This window comes from Rattus norvegicus, chromosome 4 (assembly GCF_036323735.1).
Source record: "Rattus norvegicus strain BN/NHsdMcwi chromosome 4, GRCr8, whole genome shotgun sequence".
NCBI lineage: Eukaryota > Metazoa > Chordata > Mammalia > Rodentia > Muridae > Rattus > Rattus norvegicus.
The window spans coordinates 158,347,278-158,366,967 of record NC_086022.1 but is presented as its reverse complement, the minus strand read 5'-3'; the positions used below and the strand labels follow the sequence as shown (position 1 = coordinate 158,366,967).

The following is a 19,690-nucleotide window of genomic DNA, read 5'->3' as shown; positions in this document are numbered from 1 at the left end:
AGACTCCTAATTCAAAGGGCCAGGAAATATCTTCAACAAAATCATAGAAGAAAACTTGCCTACCCTAAAGAAAGGGATGCACATAAACATACAAGCCTACAGAATTCCAAATAGATTGGACTAGAAAAGATACTCCTCCAGTCAGATACTAGTCAAAACACCAAATCCACAAAACAAAGAAAGAATATTAAGAACAGTAAGGGAAAAAGGTCAAGTAACATCCAAAGGCAGATCTATCAGAATTACATGCGACTTCTCACCAGACACTATGAAAGTCAGAAGATCCTGGACAGATGTCATACAGACCCTAAGAGAACACAAATGCCAGCCCACGTTACTGTATCCAGCAAAACTCTTAATTATCTTAGATGGAGAAACCAAGATATTCCATTACAAAAGCAAATTTAGACAATATCTTTCTACAAATCCAGCCCTACAAAGGATAATAAATGGTAAAGCCCAACACAAGGAAGCAAGCTACACACAGGAAAAAGGAAGAAACTAATCTTTTTGGAACAAAACAAAGAGAAGAGAAGCACACAAATATAATCTCACCACAAAATACAAAGATAACAGGAAGGAACAATCACTATTTCTTAATATCTCTGAACATCAATGGACTCAATTCCCCAATAAAAAGACACAGAATAACAAACTCAATATGTAATGAGGACCCAGCATTTTGCTGCCTACAGGAAACACACCCGAGAGAAAAAGACAGACACTACCTCAGAGTAAAAGGCAGTAAAACAACTTTCCAAGAAAATGGTCTGAAGAAGCAAGCTGAAATAGTCATGCTAATACCTAAAAAAATCGATTTTTCAACCAAAAGTCATCAAAAAATATAAAAAAGGACATGGCATATTCATCAAAGGAAAAAGCCACCAAGATGAACTCTCAATCCTAAACATCTATGCTCCAAATACAAGGTTACCTACATACATAAAAAAAAAAAACCTTACTAAAGCTCAAAGCACACAGTACACCTCACACAATACTAGTAGGAGATTTCAACACCCTACTCTCATCAATGGACAGATCATGGAAAGAGAAATTAAAGAGACATAAACAGACTAAGAGAAGTCATGAACCAAATGGACTTAACAGATATTTATAGAACATTCTATTCTAAAATAAAAGGTTATACCTTCTTCACATCACCTCATGGTACTTTCTTCAAAATTGACCATGTAATCGGCCACAAAACAGGCCTCAACAGATACAGAGAAATAGAAATAATCCCATGCGTCCTATCAGACCACCACAGGCTAAAGCTGGTCTTCAATAACAATAAGGAAACAACGCCCACATATACATGGATTTTGAACAATGCTCTACTCATTGATAACCTGTTCAAAGAAGAAATAAAGAAAGAAATTAAAGACTTAGAATTTAATGAAAATGAAGGTACAACATACCCAAACTTATGGGACACAATGAAAGCTGTGCTAAGAGGAAAAAACATAGCTGTGGGTACCTGCAGAAAGAAACAGGAGAGAGCATATATCAGCAGCTTGACAGCACACCTAAAAGCTCTAGAACAAAAAGAAGCAAATACACCCAGAAGTAGAAGGCAGGAAATAATCAAACTCAGAGCTGAAGTCCATCAAGTAAAAACAAAAACTATTGTACAAAGAATCAACAGAACCAAAATCTGGTTCTTTGAGAAAATCAAGAAGATAGATAAACCCTTAGCCAGATTAACCAGAGGACACAGAGAGTGTGTCCAAATTAACAAAATCAGAAATGAAAAGGGGGACATAACAACAGAATCAGAGGAAATTAAAAAAGTCATCAGATCCTACTACAAAAGCCTATATTCAACAAAACTTGAACATCTGCAGGAAATGGAAATTTTTGTGGACAAATTCCAGCTACCAAAGTTAAAACAGGAACAAATAAGCCATATAAACAACCCCATAACTCCTAAAGAAATAGAAGCAGTCACTAAAAGTCTCTCAACGAAAAGGAGCACAGGTCCAGATGGGTTCAGTGGAGAATTCTATCAGATCTTCATAGAAGTCCTCATACCAATACTTTCCAAACTATTCCACAAAATTGAAACAGACGGAGCGCTACCAAATTCCTTCTATGAAACCACAACTACTCTTATACCTAAACCGCACAAAGACCCAACAAAGAAAGAGAACTTCAGACCAATTTCCCTTATGAATATTGACTCAAAAATACTCAAAAAATTTTAGCAAACTGAATCCAAGAACACATCAAAACAATCATCCATCATGATCAAGTAGGCTTCATCTCAGGTATGCAGGGATGGCTTAATATACAGAAAACCATCAACATAATCCAGTATATCAACAAACTGAAAGATAAAAACTACATGATCATTTCACTATTTGTTGAGAAAGCATTTGACGAAATTCAGCACCCATCCATGATAAAAGTCCTGGAAAGAACAGGAATTCAAGGCCCATACCTACACATAGTAAAAGCCATATACAGCAAACCAGTAGACAACATTAAACTAAATGGAGAGTAATTTGAAGCAATCCCACTAAAATCAGGGACTAGACGAGGCTGCCCACTCTTTCCGTACTTATGAAATATAGTTCTTGAAATCCTTGCCAGAGCAATCAGACAGTGAAAGGAGATCAAAGGGATAGAGATTGGAAAGGAAGAAATCAAAATGCACTATTTGCAGATGATATGATGGTATATATAAGTGACCCCAAGAGTTCCACAAGAGAACTAGTAAACCTCATAAACACCTTCAACAAAGTGGTTGGGTATAAAATTAACTCAAATGAATCAGTAGCCTTCCTCTACACAAAAGAGAAACAAGAAATTAGGGAAACGAGACCCTTCGTATTAGTCCCAAATAATATAAAATACATCGGTGTGACTTTAACCAAGAAAATGAAAGATCTGTATGATAAGAACTTCAAGTCTCTGAAGAAAGAAATTGAAGAAAATCTCAGAAGATGGAAAGATCTCCCATGCTCATGGATTGGCAGGATTAATATAGTAAAAATGGCCATTTTACCAAAAGCGATCTACAGATTCAATCCAATCCTTATCAAAATTCCAATCCAATTCTTCATAGAGCTAGACAGAACAATTTACAAATTCATCTGAAATAACAAAAAACCCAGGATAGCTAAAACTATCCTCAACAATAAAAATACTTCTGGGGGAATCTCTATCCTTGAACTCAAGCAGTATTACGGAGCAATAGTGATAAAAACTGCATGGTATTGGTACAGGGACAGGCAAGCAGACCAGTGGAAAAGAATTGAAGAGCTAGAAATGAAACCACATGCTATGGTCTCTAGATTTTTGACAAAGGAGTCAAAACCATCAAATGGAAAAAAGACAGCATTTTCAACAAGTGGTGCTGGTTCAGCTGGAGGTCAGCAAGTAGAAGATTGCAGAACGATCCATTCTTATCACCCTGTCCAAAGCTTATGTCCAAGCGCCTTAAAGACCTCCACATCAAACCAGATACACTCAAATTAATAGAAGAAAAAGTGCAGAAGTTTTAATAACACATGGGCAGTGGAGAAAATTTCATGAGCAAAACACCAATGGCTTATGCTCTAAGATCAGGAATTGACAAACGGGATCTCATAAAGCTAGAAAGCTTCTGTATGGCAAAGGACACTGTTGTTAGGACAAAAGAGCAACAGACTGGGAAAAGATCTTTACCAATTCTACAACTGATAGAGGGCTTATGTCCAAAACATGCAAAGAACTCACAAAGTTAGACTGCAGGGAGACAAATAACCCTATTAAAAATGTGGTTCAGAACTAAACAAATAATTCACAGCTGAGGAATAACGAATGTCTGAGAAGCACCTAAAGAAATGTTCAACATCTTTAGTCATAAGGGAAATGCAAGTCAAAACAACCATGAGATTCCACCTGACACCAGTGAGAATGGCTAAGATCAAAAACTCCAGCGACAGCAGTTGTGGCAAGGATGTGGAAAAAGAGGAACACTCCTCCATTGTTAGTGGGATTGCAGACTGGTACAACCATTCTGAAAATCAGTCTGGAGGTTCCTCAGAAAATTGGACATTGCACTACCTGAGGACCTAGCTATACCTCTCTTGGGCATATACCCAAAAGATGCTCCAACATACAACAAAGGCACATGCTCCACTATGTTCATAGCAGTCTTATTTATAATAGCCAGAAGCTGGAAAGAACCCAGATGCCCTTTAACAGGGGAATGGATACAGAAAATGTGGTACATCTACACAATGGAATACTACTCAGCTATCAAAAACAATGACTTTATGAAATTGGATGGGACTGGAAAACATCATCGTGAGTGAGTAACCCAATCACAGTAAGACATACATGGTATGCACTCATTGGTAGGTGAATATTAGTGCAAATGCTTGAATCACCCTAGATGCATAGAACACATGAAACTCAAGAAGGATGATGAAAATGTGGATGCTGCACTCCTTCTTTAAAAGTGAAACAAGAATACCCTTACGAATAGATAGGAAGGCAAGCTTTAGAACAGAGATTGAACGAATGCCTTTTCAGAGCCTGACCCACATGTGGCCCATACATATACAGCTACCAAAGTAGGTTAGATGGATGAAGCAAAGAACTGCAGGCTGACAGTATCTAGAGGTTTTCTCTCCTGAGAGACACAGCCAGAATATGGCAAATACATATGCGTATGCCAGCAACAAACTTCTGAACTGAGAATGGGACCCTCATTGAAGGAAACAGAGAAAAGACTGAAAGAACTGGAAAATATCCTGAGTGAGATAACCCAATCACAGTAAAACATACATGGATGACTTGAGACCCCATATTCCCATATTAACAGCAATGCCAACCAACTACAGCTTCCAGGGACTTAGCCACTACCGAAAGACTATACATGAACTGACCCTGGGCTCCAAATTCATAGGTAGCAATGAATAGCATAGTAGGGGCACCAGTGAAAGGGGAAGCCCTTGGCCCTTCCAAGGCTGGACTCCCAGTCAACAGGATTGTTGGGGGGAGGACAGTAATTGGGGGAGAATGGGGAGGGGATCAGCCACATAGGAGGGGAGGGGTAAAGGTTAGGGTGATGTTGGCCTGGAAACCAGGCAAGGGAATAACATTTGAAATGTAAATAAGAAATACCCAATTTGAAGCCCTGGGTCCTGCTAAGACTGAACCCACAGTGAACTAGTCTATGGGGGGAGGGCGGCAATGGGGGGAGGGTTGGGAGGGGAACACCCATAAGGAAGGGGAGGGGGGAGGGGGATGTTTGCCCGGAAACCGGGAAAGGGAATAACACTCGAAATGTATATAAGAAATACTCAAGTTAATAAAAAAAAAAAAAAGAAATACCCAATTTAATAAAGATGGAGAAAAAAATGAAATAGAGGAGGAAACAGGTAAAGAAGTAAAAGCCTTTATAGAGGAAACACAAAACTCAACTAAACAATTACAGGAAAACACATCTAACAGGTAAAAGAAGTGAACAATACCATCCAGGGTCTAAAATGGAACTAGAAACAATAAAGAAATTCAAAAGGTTGTTGACCCTGAAGATGGAAAACCTAGGAAAGTGATCAGGAGTCATAGGTACAAGCATCACCATAAGAATACAAGAGATAGAAGACAGAATCTCTGGGGCAAATATACCATAGAAAATATTGACCCAATAATGAAAGGAAATATGAAAAAGCTAAAAGCTCCTAACCAAAAACACCTAGGAAATCTAGGACAAAATGAGAGGGCCAAACCCAATCAAGGGCCTCAACATCAAACCAGGTACACTCAAACTAATAGAAGAAAAAGTGGGAAAGAGTCCCGAACACATGGGTACTGGGGAAAATTTCCCAAACAAAACAATAGTGGCTCATGCTCTAAGATTAAGAATTGATAAATGGGACCTCATAAAACTGCAAAGATTCTGTAAGACAAAAAACACTCTCATTACGACAAAACACCAACAGACTGGGAAAGGATCTATACCAATCCTACATCTGATAGAGGACTGAGAAGTAACTAAAGAAATAGTCAACACCCTTAATCATCAGGAAAATGCAAATCATATCAACCCTGACATACCACCTCACACCAGTCAGAATGGTTAAGATAAAAACTCAGATGACAGTAGATGCTGGTGAGGATGTGGAGAAATAGGCACACTCCTCCATTGTTGGTGGAATTGAAAGCTGCTACAACCACTCTGGAAATCAGTCTGGCAGTTTCTCAGAAAATAATCCACTCCTGGACATACACCCAAAAGATGCTCCAACGTATAACAGGGACTCATGCTCCACTATGTTCATAGCAGCCTTATTTATAACAGCTAGAAACTGGTAGTGCCCAGATGTCCTTCAACAGAGGAATGGGTACAGAAAATGTGGTATATTTGCACAATGGAGTACTAATCAGCTATTAAAAACAATGACTACATGAAATGTTTAGGCAAATGGATGGAACTAGAAAATATCATCCTGAGTGAGGTAGCCCAGTCACAAAGGAACACACATGATATACACTCACTGATAAGTGGATATTAGCCCAAAAGCTTTGACTACCTAAGAAAAATTCCATAGATCATATGAAACTCAAGAAAAAGGAAGAGTAAAATGTGAATTTATCAGTCTTTCTTAGAAGGGAGAACAAAATAGTCGCAGAAGGAAATACAGGGACAAAGAGTAGAGCAGGGTCTGAAGAAAATATCATCCAGAGACTTCCCCACCTGGATGTATGTATCCACTAAACCCAGTCACTACTGCTGATGCCAAGAAGTGCTTGCTGACAGGAGCCAGATATGTGTCCTCAGAGAGTCTCTGCCAGAGCTCTACTGATACAGATGAAGATGATTGCAGCTAACCATTGGACTGAACTAGAGGACCCCAATGGAAGAATTAGAGAAAAGACTGAAGAAGCTGAAGGGTTTGAAACACCATAAGAAGAACAACAGTATCAATACCCATACCCTACAGAACTCCCAGGGACTAACCCCATAACCAATGAGTACACATGGAGGGAAACATGACTGCAGCCATATATGTAGCAGAGGATGGCATTGTCTAGCATCAGTAGGAGGAAAAGCCATTGGTCCTTTGAAGGCTCATTTCCCCAATGTAGGGGAATGCTAGGGTGTTGAGTTGGGACTGGTTGGGTGGGAGTCAGAGCATCCTCATAGAAGCAGAGAGAGGAGGAGTGGGTATGGGAAAGGGGAGAAGGGGGATAACGTTTGAAATGTAAATTCATTAAATATCCAAGAAAATAAAATTTAAAAAAGGGAATGCAAACTGACACAATATGAAAACCAGCATAGAGTTTCACAAGCCCTAAGGACAGACCAACCAAACAACTCACATCTACTATTCCTGGGTATAGATATTCCATGCTCTAAGCCAAAGGAAGAGAAACTGCACATTCAACTTTTATTATTGCCTTTGCTCTTTACACAATTCACATTAACAAAGATACTAAAACAAACCAAATGTCCATAAATAGCAATCGATTAGAACAGAAACATGATACCTATGCACAACAGAATTATATGTAGCCTTGAAGAATAAATTTATTTGGAGGAAGATGGCTGGAACTGCAAATATATTAAGAAAAATAAACCAGATAGATACTTTGTGTTTCCCCTTCACTTTGGTACCTGAACTTAATGCTGTGTGTGTGTGTGTGTGTGTGTGTGTGTGTGTGTGTGTGTGTGAGAGAGAGAGAGAGAGAGAGAGAGAGAGAGAGAGAGAGAGAGAGAGAGAAAGGGACAAAGGGACCCAGTAGAATGGTAAAAGAAATCATAAGAAGAGACAGTAATAAAACACTAAATTAAATCTGAAAAAGTTTTGTTCAGAGAGCAGAACAGCAAGATTTGAGGATCTGAGAGGCATGAGGAAGCAGAAAGTAAGAAGAAAGTGCATGTGAATTGGGCCATAATGAAAATCTTCAATCATATAATGACAAAATAATAATTCTAAGGACCCATGTTCAATTCCCAGAAACTGCGTCAGGTGGTTCATTACCACCTCTGACTCCAACTCAGGGAATTCTAACTCATCCAGCCTCTGTCGGTCCTGAACTCATTACATCTATGCATTCTTCTTCCTCTGTCTCTGTCTTTGTCTCTCTGTCTGTCTATCTGTCTTCATCTCTCTCTCTTTCTCTCTTTCTCTCCCTCCCTCCCTCCTTCTCTCTCCCTCCCTCTCTCTCTCTCTCTCTCTCTCTCACACACACACACACACACACACAATATTAACAGTAATGAAATACATGTAAATAAAAGGAGTATATGGATCAATAAGGTGGTATACAAATAAGGCTAAAGGAATATCAAAGCCTGCAGACACCGAACTCAAACACAGAGACAAAGGAAACATGAACCCTAAAAGCAATGCAGCACTCCAAAGATCATAATTCCTTAACTACTGAATACAGCAATACTGACCTAGATAAAATGCCAAATGAAAAAAGAATGTTTACTAGTAAAACTACCAGCAAAGGTCTAGAGAGTACTCAGTTTTGCCATTCACTTTTAGTGCTTGAAATCCTAGCAAAATCAAAATAGTAAGAAAACACCTACAGATAGGATAAGAAGATGGTAAATCATCCCTGTTTGCATGTGATATGCTTGTCTAAATGTTTTCTTGCAGGGTGTTCCTAGGAGCTTAAGTATGAAAAGTCTCAGGCCTGATATATACTTTCATCAAAGTAACAGAACACAAAATAAACATCCAAACTTGTAGCTTCCTATATATCATTAATAGCTTATTACTGGGAGAACTCATGGGAGTAATTAAAAAATGTAATAAAAAATAAAGCAGCCCTAAGCAAAGGGGTGAATATGCCCTAAGCAAAGAGGTGGAAGGATTTTAAATACATTGAAGAGAACTCTAGAAGACAGAAGGAACTTGGACACACAGAGATTGGCTCAACATTTCAAAATGACATATTATTAAGCATAATTGTCATCAACCTTCTTATGACACTATCAAAAAACTACCAATGGCAATTCTAACATTTATTTGGAAACACAAAGACCCCCATTGGACAAAGCCATCCTTAATAGTGGAGGTATTGGTTGATACAGGTCAATTCATATACCAGAACTCGTCTTATGCTACTGAACCATAGTAACACATCAGCCTGTTGTTGATATAAGATAAACCTTTACATAAACCAAACAGAAGAACAATAAATAAACTCATATAGCTATAATCAAAAACATATACTGGAGAAAAGACAGTTGCTTCCATAAATTCTAGGGAAACTGAATATCTAGCTACATGTGGAAAACTTAGTGGAGTTGTCTGTCTTTCTACCCTGTGTAAAAAACCCATTCTGATCATCTCAGAGACATTACTGGAAAATGTAAAAGTTTGAAAAATTGCCTTAGACAGGATCTTCTGAAAGGTCTCTGGCTACTCAGCAGATCAAGGGGCTACATACAGTGAAAAAGCTGCAAAACAAAGGGATCCTATATCAAGAAAACAAAATGAGAAGCTATTAGGTGAGAATTCAGGAAACTATGAGAGTTAGGAAGGAGGATCCATGACAAAATAAGACAAATACACTTATATACACATTTTTATGAAAAAATGTATTCATTATAATTGTCATAATAAACATGAGTCCAGAGTCAAATAATTAAAAGAAAAATTGAATTCACTCATAGAAACTCATAAAAACATGGACAGGCATAATAGTGTAGGCTTTAATCCCAGCCCTGGGAAAGCAGAGGCAGGAGGATCTCTGTGAAGCTATTCTGGAATACATAGGAAGTTTAAGACCAGCCAAGATTGCATAGTGAGAAACAGTCTCAAAAAGAAACAAAAAAAAGAAAATTAAAAATAAAAATAAATCAACTTGGCATCCTCATGCATGGGACTACTATCACTGATAATATCATGGAAACAGTTAATGGTGGATAACTATTTTTTTCAAACTAATAATTTCAATAGCCCTTTTTAAGTTAATTACTAAATAAGATATACTTGGCTTATAAATACTACTACTGTAGCATTGTTTATAAAACTCATTACTGATCAACAAAAAGATTTTTAAATAAAGACAAAAATTAGAACTTTCATTCCAACAGAGGAAAATTGAAAAAGCCCAAATGTCCTGATAGACTAAGTCTGAAACATGGTTCTTTGTAATAAATAAATAAATAAATAAATAAATAAATAAATAAATAAATAAATAAGTGTGAGTCAAATCCTGTGGGGAAGAGATTTGAGCACCCAGGAGTTCAGACATCCTGAGCCCACAGGACAGACTGCCACTTCTGCACACCTCTGCCCACATCCCTGGTCCCAGGGGAAACTGCACAGTGCCTCTGCACACAGAAATATAGGAACAGTCAGCCACTGGTACCCACAGATCTGGTTTGTGCCCAGGACTGAATTGAAAGGGCCAAACAGCTCCCTGCACCCAAATCTCATGGGGGAGAGAGCTGGACCCTCAGAAGTTTGGATATTCCTGAGAAGTCAAAGGAGACTACCTTCTGCTCACAGTCCAGATCCAAGAGAGAACTGCCTACTGCCATCTGTTGCCCCGGAGTGCAAGGAGCTAGGAACAATAAGGCACAGGACCCATTGATTCCTGCCCACGCCTAGAGCTGGAAGACAGTCACCAGGAGCAGCTACACACCTGAAATCAGAGCACCTGTTCTCAGAAAAGGCTGAAAGAAAACAGGAAAACAATTCTACAGGAGTGTTGGCACAGTGTCATACAGGAGGGTTATGTCACTCTCAGAGACAGTAAAACAAGCAAACACAAGAGACAACCCAATGACTAGAGGCAAGCACAGGAACATAAGCAAGAGAAACCAAGACTACTTGGCACTATCAGAGCCCAGTTCTCCCATCAAAGAAAATACTGGCTATCCAACCACACTAGAAAAGCAAGATTTAGATTTAAAAATCACATTTTGTGATAAAGATAGAGGACTTTAAGAGAGACATAAAGCACTCCCTTTAAAAAATGCAGAAAAACACAAGTAAACAAGTAGAAGCCCTTAGAGAACAAAAATCTGTGAAAGAATTACAGGAAAACACACACACACACACACACACACACACACACACACACACACACAAACAGACAAACAAACTGGGGAAGGAATTGAACAAAACAATTCAGGATTTAAAATGAAAATAGAAACAATAAGGAAAGCACAATGGGAGACAACCCTGGATATAGAAAACTTAAGGAAGAGACAAGGAGTCATAGATACAAGCATCACCAACAGAATACAAGACATAGAAGAGAAAAATCTCAGGGGCAGAAGATACCATAGAATACAGTGACACAACCCTCAAAGATAATGTAAACCACAAAAAGCTCCTAGTCCAAAACATCTGGGAAATCCAGGATACAAATAGAAGATCAAACCTAAGAATAATAGGTATAGAAGAAAGTGAGAACTTCCAACTCAAAGAGCCAGTAATTATATTCAACAAAATTATAGAAGAAAATGTCTCTAACCTAAAGAAAGAGATGCCCATAAACATACAAGAAGCCTACAGAACTCCAAATAGATTGGACCAGAAGAGAAATTCCTCCCATCACATAAGAGTCAAAACATCAAATGCATGAAACAAAAAAAAGAATATTAAAAGCAGTAAGGGAAAAAAGATGAAGTGACATATAAAGGTAGACCTATAAGAATTACACCAGACTTTTCAGAGATTATGAAAGCCAGAAGATCCTGGAAAGATGTAATTCAGACCCTAAGAGAACACAAATGCCAGCCCAAGTTACTGTATCCAGCAATACTCTCAATTAACATGGAGAAAGCAAGATATTCCATGACAAAAGCAAATTTAAACAATATCTTTCTACAAATACAGCCCTACAAAAGATAGTAGATGGAAAACTCCAACAGAAAGAGAGAAACTACATTGTACATAAAGCAAGAATATAATTTCCTTGCAGTGAAAGTAAGAGACACACAAACATAATTCCACCTCTAACAACGAAAATAACAGGAAGCAACAATCACTATTATTTAACATCTCTCAACATCAACAGATTCAATTCCCTAATAAAAAGACATAGACTAACAGACTGGATATGTAAAGAGGACCCAGCATATTGCTGCATACAGGAAACATACTTCAGAGACAAAGACAGACACTACCTCAAAGTAAATAACTGGAAAACAACTTTCCAAGTAAATGGCCTGAAGAAGAAAGCTGGAGTTGTCATTCAAATATCGAATAAAATTGATTTTCAACTAAAAGTCATTTAAAAAGATAAGGAAGTACACTTCATATTCATCAAAGGAAAAGTCCAGCAAGATGAACTCTCAATCCTAAATATCTATGCTCCAAATGCAAGGGCACCTACATTCAAAAGAAAACCTTACTAAAGCACAAAGCATACATTGTACCTCACACAACGTAGTAGGAGATATCAACATCCCGCTCTCATCAATGGACAGATCATGGAAACAGAAATTAAACAGAGGCATAGAGAAACTAGCAGAAGTTATGAACAAAATGGATTTAACAAATATTTATAGAATATTTCATCATAAAACAAAAGGCTATACTTTTTTACAGCACCTCATGGAACCTTCTCTAAAATTGACCATATAATCAGTTCAAAACAGGCCTCAACAGATACACAAAGAGAGAAATAATCCTATGCATAATATCAGATCACCACGGACTAAGACTGGTCTTCAATAACAAAAATAATGACAGAAAGCCCACATACATATGGAAGTTGAACAATGCTCTACTCAATGATACCTTAGTCAAGGAAGAAATGAAGAAAGAAATTAAAGACTTCCTAGAATTTAATAAAAATGAAGATACAACATACCCAAATGTATGGAACACAATGAAAGCTCTGCTAAGAGGAAAACTCACAGCTCTGTGTGCTGGAAAAAGAAATTGTAGACAGCATATGTCAGCAGCTTGACAACACACCTACAAGCTCTAGAATGAAAAGAAATATATAAACCCAAGAGGAGTAGAAGGCAGGAAATAATCAAACTCAGAGCTGAAATCAACCAAATAAAAACAAAAAGGACTATACAAAGAATCAACAAAACCAGGAGCAGGTTCTTTGAAATAGATAAACCCTTAGCCAAACTAACCAGAGGTCACAGAAAGTGTATCCAAATTAACAAAATCAGAAATAAAAAGAGAGACATAACAACAGCATATAAAGAAATTAAAACAAATCATCAAATCCTACTACAAATGCCTACATTCAACAAAATTGGAAAATCTGGAGGAAATGGACAGTTTTCTAGACAGATACCAGGTACCAAAGTTAAGACAGGAACAAATAAACTATCTAAACAACCCCATAACTTCTAAAGAAAGAGAAGCACTTATTAAAAGTCTCCCAACCTAAAAGAGCCCAGGACCAAATGGGTTCAGTGCAGAATTCTATTAGGCCTTCATAGAAGACCTCATAGCAATATTTTCTAAACTATTCCACAAAATAGGAACAGACGGAGCACTACCAAATTCCGTTTATGAAGCCACAATTACTCTTATACCAAAACCACACAAAGACCCAACATAGAAAGAGAACTTCAGACCAATTTCCCTTATGAATATTAATGCAAAAGTACTCATTAAAATTCTCGCAAACTGAATCCAAGAAAACAACAAAATGATCATCCATCATGATCGAGTAGGCTTCATGCCATGGATGCAGGGATGGTTTAACATACAGAAATCTATCAATGTAATCCACTATATAAACAAACTAAAAGATAAAAACCAAATGATCATTTCATTAGATGCTGAGAAAGCATTTTACAAAATTCAGCAGCCCTTCATGATAAAAGTCCTTGAAAGACCAGGAATTAAAGGTCCATATCTAAACATAGGAAAAGCAATATACAGAAAACCAATAGCCAACATCAAACTAAATGGAGAGAAACTTGAAGCAATCCCACTAAAATCAGGGACTAGACAAGGCCGCACACTCTCTACCTTCTTGTTCAACATAGTTTTTGATATATTAGCCAGAGAAATCAGACAACATAAGTAGGTCAAAATGATACAAGTTGGAAGGGAAGAAATCAAAATATCACTATTTACAGATGCTATAATAGTGTATTTAAGTGACCCCAAAAATTCCACCAGAGAACTATTAAGCCTGATAAACAATTTCAGCAAGGTGGCTGGATATCCTATTAACTCAAACAAATCAGTAGCCTTCCTCTACTAAAAGGATAAACAGGTTGAGAAAGAAATTAAAGAGATGACACCCTTCATGATAGTACCAAATAATATAAAATATCTTTGTGTGACTTTAACTAAGCAAGGGAAAGATCTGTATGACAAAAACTTTAAGTCTCTGAAGAAAGAAATTGAGAAAGATCTCAGAAGATGGACAGATCTTCCATGCTCATGGATTGGCAGGATTAATATAGTAAAGATGGCCACTTTACCAAAAGCAATCAACAGATTCAATGCAATCCCCATCAAAATTCCTACTCAATTCTTTATTGAGATGGAAAGAGCAATTTGCAAATTCATTTGGAATAAAAAAAAACCCAGGATAGCAAAAATGATACTCAACAATAAAAGAAAATCTGGGGGAAATCACCATCCCTGACTTCATGCAGTATTACAGAACAATAGTCATAAAAACTGTAAGGTATAGGGGTTGGGGATTTAGCTCAGTGGTACAGCGCTTGCCTAGCAAGCTCAAGGCCTGGGTTCGGTCCCCAGCTCCGAAAAAAAAAAAAAAGAAAAGAAAAGAAACAAAACTGTAAGGTATTGGTGCAAAGACAGGCAGATATACCAGTGGAACAGAATTGAAGACCCAGAAATGAACTCACACACCTATGGTCACTTGATCTTTGACAAAGGAGCTAAAACCATCCAATGAAGAAAGATAGCATTTTCAACAAATAATTCTGGTTCAACTGGAAGCCAGCATATAGAAGAATGCAAATTGAACCATTCTTTTCACCCTGTAGAAAGCTTAAGTCCAAGTGGATCAAGGACCTCCACATCAAACCAGATACACTCAAACTAGTAGAAGAAAGAGTGGAAAAGAGTCTTGAACACATGGGCACTGGAGAAAATTTCCTGAAGAAAACACCAATGGCTTATACTCTAAGATCGACAAATGGGACCTCATAAAACTGCAAAGGTTCTGTAAGGCAAATGACACTGTCATTAACACAAAACAGTAACCAACATATTGGGAACAGATCTGTACCAACCCTACATCTGATAGAGGGCTAATATACAAAATATACAAAGAACTCAAGAAGTTAGACTCCAGAGAGCAAAATAACTCTATTAAAAATGGGGAACAGAGCTAAACAAAACTTTCTCAGCTGAGGATTATCAAATGCCCAAAAAGCACCTAAAGAAATGTTCAACATCCTTAGTCATCAGGGAAATGCAAATCAAAACAACCATGAGATTCAATCTTACACCAATCAGAATGACTAAGATAATCTCAGGTGACAGCAGATACTTGTGAGGATGTAGAGAAAGAGGAACACTCCTTCATTTTTAGTGGGATTGGAAACTGGTAGAAACACTCTGGAAATCAGTCTGGAGGTTCCTCAGAAAATCGGACATTCCACTAACTGAGGACCCAGCTATACTTCTCCTGGGCATATACCCAAAGATTCTCCAACATGCAACAAAGACACATGCTCCACTATGTTTATAGCAGCCTTATTTATAATAGCCAGAAGCTGGAAAGAACCCAGATGCCCTTCAACAGAGGAATGGATTCAAAAAATGTGGTACATCTACACAATGGTGTACTACTAAGCAGTCAAACACAATGACTTCATGAAATATAGGCAAGTGGAATGAACTACAAAATATCATCCTGAGTGATGTAACCCAATCTACAGAAAAACACTCTTGGTATGTACTCATTGATAAGTTGATATTAGCCCAAAAACTGGAATTACCCAAGATGCGATCCACAGACCACAGGAAGGTCAAGAAGAAGGATGACCGAAATGCAGATGCTCCCACTTCTTTTAAAAAGGGGAAAATTATCTACAGGATGGAATATGCAAGCAAAGTTTAGAGCAGAGACTCAAGGAATGGCCATTCAGAGCCTGCCCCACATGTGGCCCACATATATACACAGACACCAAAACTAGATAAGATCGATGAAGTTAAAAATTGCATGCTGAAAGGGAACGAATAGAGATGTCTCCTGATAGACACATCCAGAGCCTGTCCAATACTGAGGTCAATGCTAGCAGCAAACCACTGAACTGAGAACAGGACATCCTTCGGAGGAATTAGAGAAAGGATTGAAAGAGCTGAAGGGGCTTGCAACCCCATAAGAAGAACAATGCCAACCAACCAGAACTTCCAGGGACTAAATCACTACTGAAAGACTATACATGGATTGACCCAGGGCTCCAAATGCATATGTAGCAGAGAATAGCCTTGTTGGGCACCAGTGGAAGGGGAAGCCCTTTGTCCTGCGAAGGTTGGACCCCCAGTGCATGGGAATGTGTTGGGGAGCAGTAAAGGGGATGGATGGGGGAATGCCCTCAGGAGAGGGGTAGGGGAGTGGAGGCTTATGGACAGGAAACCAGGAAAGGGAATAACAGTTGAAATGTAAGTAAAGAAATATATCTAATAAAAAAGGAAAGAAAGAAAGAAAGAAATTTGTTTAAAATATAAATGACTGCAGAAACCTCAATAAACAAACAAACAAACAAGTAAATAAATAAATAAATAAATAAATAAATAAATAAATTTGATTTGGAAATCTGGGTTGGTACCAGAGTAATCAGGAATATTCCTGATTACGTAAAAACACATGAGTAGAACTTTTAAAGTTCTCTTGTTTTGTTGTCCTCTAAAACTGCATACAAATAAAAAAAATGATATTAACAATGGTACGTGGCAAAGGAAAATTTCTTGGAGTGATAAAATACAGGTTTTCTGCTGCTGTAAAGCGATAAATAATGATTCTCATCCTGGTCCTTTTGAGTTCTCACTTTTAAAGATCTGCATGCACTAACTGTTTCTCTATTACCGCTTTCATACACCATCCCCTTGCCGGGTGTTACCACCACGCCTGCAATTCTCATAGCATTCTGTGGGCCATGCTAGCATGGCCCCATACCATGTTAGCCCCAATCATTCTACAGACTAACACGGTTTCCTGTCATGAACTCTTTCACACTCCCAACACCCAGTGAAATCGTTACTCAGCAAACTGGTACCCAACAACCAAATATATGTGTTAAATGCTCAATATACAACACATCCACACAATTAACTCACAACCAATTGATAATATACCATTGCCTACATAGGCACAAAGCCCTTTACACATCCCTCCCTTAAGAACAGTCATACAAACCTGTAAAGGTGCAGAGAAGAATCTTAACATGTGTCTCTGTGTTCTCTCCGCTGCCTCTCTAGCCTCACTCCAGTCTCTTCTCTCTAAAACTTTTCTCCTTCCCACCCTTCCTACTTGTCCAATGACAGGCCTTGTTCTATCTTCTACCTGCCTTCACCTGCGTGACGACATCATCCTACAGTTGTCTTTATAATTTTTCAATTTAAAGGTTTTGAAAGTGAATTTATAATACAAACAGGGGTGCATTTGGAATAAATTATGCTGTATAATTTAAAAACTAGATAGTAATTTTTAAAGTATTTCCATACCTCATCAATAAAGAACTGAATTATTTAGTGTTTATTAACATGGCATTATGTTTAACCTAGGAGCCAGAATTCTCTGCATACCTGTGGAATGTTGTAGAGACTTAGAACTCGGGAGATCTGAGTTGATATTCCTGTTGAAATGCCCCCTATCACTGCAACCAGCTTATCAGTCTTCTCAGGCCTGCAGCTGTAGTTAGGAACTGGGGGGCTCTCTCCTGAGAGCAAAGCCATAGAACTCTCTATGGCCTTCTTCTCAATAAAGTCAACATTGAAGAGATAGAATCCAAGGGACATATTGAATAGAATATTTGGGTCCTTGTTGATTTTTTCTATAGCAAAAATCATTGCCAACATGTGCTGATAATGTTTAGTGAGATATCTAGTAGAAAAAATTGGAAAGACAATTTTTTGTTCTTTTTTACTGTTAATTTTTAATAAAATATAATCACGCCATTTACCAACCTTTTATTTCTCCATGCAGCTGCTCCCATGCTCCCTCTTAAATTCTGGAATTTTATTTCTAACAATCTAAGTCATGTAATGAATATACACAATAATCTGAGAACCAAACAGGATAATCTATATTAAAAATGTAGAGGAAGTAGTCTTAAAAAAGATTTATAGTCCAACCTATTAAAAATTTCACAATTTTTTAAAATTTTTATTTGAAACAGAGTCTTGCCTATTTGGCCCAGGCTGTATTTAAACTCACTATGTAGACTAGGTTGATCACAGGCTCACTAAGATCCTCCTGGCTCTGCTTCTCAAGTTCTGGAATTAAAGGTTTGTACCACCACAAACTTTTATAATGTACAATTTTCAGTTTTTAATGTGCAACATTTGTCTGAGAAATTAAAATGGAGATGGAAAGCATGTGGAAAATGGCAAGCATTAAAACTTAGTATATATCATGTGCTCTTCAAAACGAGGAAAAATCTTGGGAAAATAAATAGTGCTTGAGCAACTATGGTAATTGAAAAATTGTGTTGAATGAATGAAAGCAGGAAAAATATATATTGTATTCTCAGTACAATACACTTAATAAAAACAAAGAAAAATTGCTTCAACTGAAAAGTATTTTCAAAGTTTTCTTACATATTTAAGAAAATTCAGCACGAGAAGGAGAGGGACACATGGAGAACATGAATGTGGAGCTATTGACGTTTGGACTACTGGGGAAGGGAGTGAGTTTCCTTAAAAGGTTTGCCCTAGTAGCTTACCAATACACTAGATGATGTCCTAACTCATGGAGTACTGGCATACTTAAATTAATTCAGTATTAAAAAGTGTGAGCAAGAGAGAATCCAGGAGAGAGAGAGAGAGAGAGAGAGAGAGAGAGAGAGAGAGGCAATTCTATGAAATTGAGAGATAAGTGACATTAAACATTACAGTGGAATGGGTAGAGGATGATTTGATCAACATATATTGTTTAATAGGTATGAAATCCAGAAACAATATTTTTAAAGAGAGAAGCAAAAATGCTTACCCATAAACATATTCTGGCAAATAGATTGCATCTTTAAAGTCAAATAATTTACTTCTAGTGTCTCCAGTAGTCATTCTAAGGGAAAAGAGTCCTCCGATAACAAAATCCCCATCTTGATAGTAGCCAGGAGAAGCAGGATTATTTAAGGAGACATAAGAAATTTGTACCTGGAATACAATGAGAACAATCAGGAGAGAGAAAACGATGAGTAATTTCATACTAACATTGATAAATAATTAATAAAACTTAGGAATCTATTCAGTTGAGAATCTTGAGCCAATGAATCCTGATAGCACATCAACAAACTGATAAAATACGAATCTGTCTGGTCAGTGTAGATCAAGGTTACTAAGCATTGTTTTGTCCTGATCCAGACCTGCCAGTATCCAAACACTCCTTTATTTCCTGTGAGTATAATCTTCTTTGCCTCTACTTGGCCCTAGATTATGTCCCCTTCACAGAGTCACTGTGAGTCCCCAAGGGCTCAGGAACCTCTCACTTGGCACCTGGGAATCCTGATTTTCAGCAGGAAAACATACAATTAAGAACAAGTATGAAGTATGCTTAAACATCTGTGGGGTATGTACTCTGTGAGCTGAGACTT

General features: G+C 37.7%; 1 protein-coding gene across 1 annotated transcript in view; it reads right to left on the bottom strand.

Annotated features, from left to right (window-relative positions):
- The window catches only part of Vom2r48 (vomeronasal 2 receptor, 48), a 40,981-nt gene extending 21,677 nt beyond the window's left edge, over positions 1–19,304 (bottom strand). Inside the window, exons 1-2 of the mRNA NM_001099514.1 lie at positions 19,087–19,304; positions 17,682–17,979 (exon numbers count right to left, since the gene is read on the bottom strand). Coding sequence (NP_001092984.1) covers positions 17,682–17,979; positions 19,087–19,304 — 516 coding nt within the window. The remainder of the gene's footprint in view (positions 1–17,681; positions 17,980–19,086) is intronic.
- Positions 19,305–19,690: the final 386 nt, after the last annotated feature.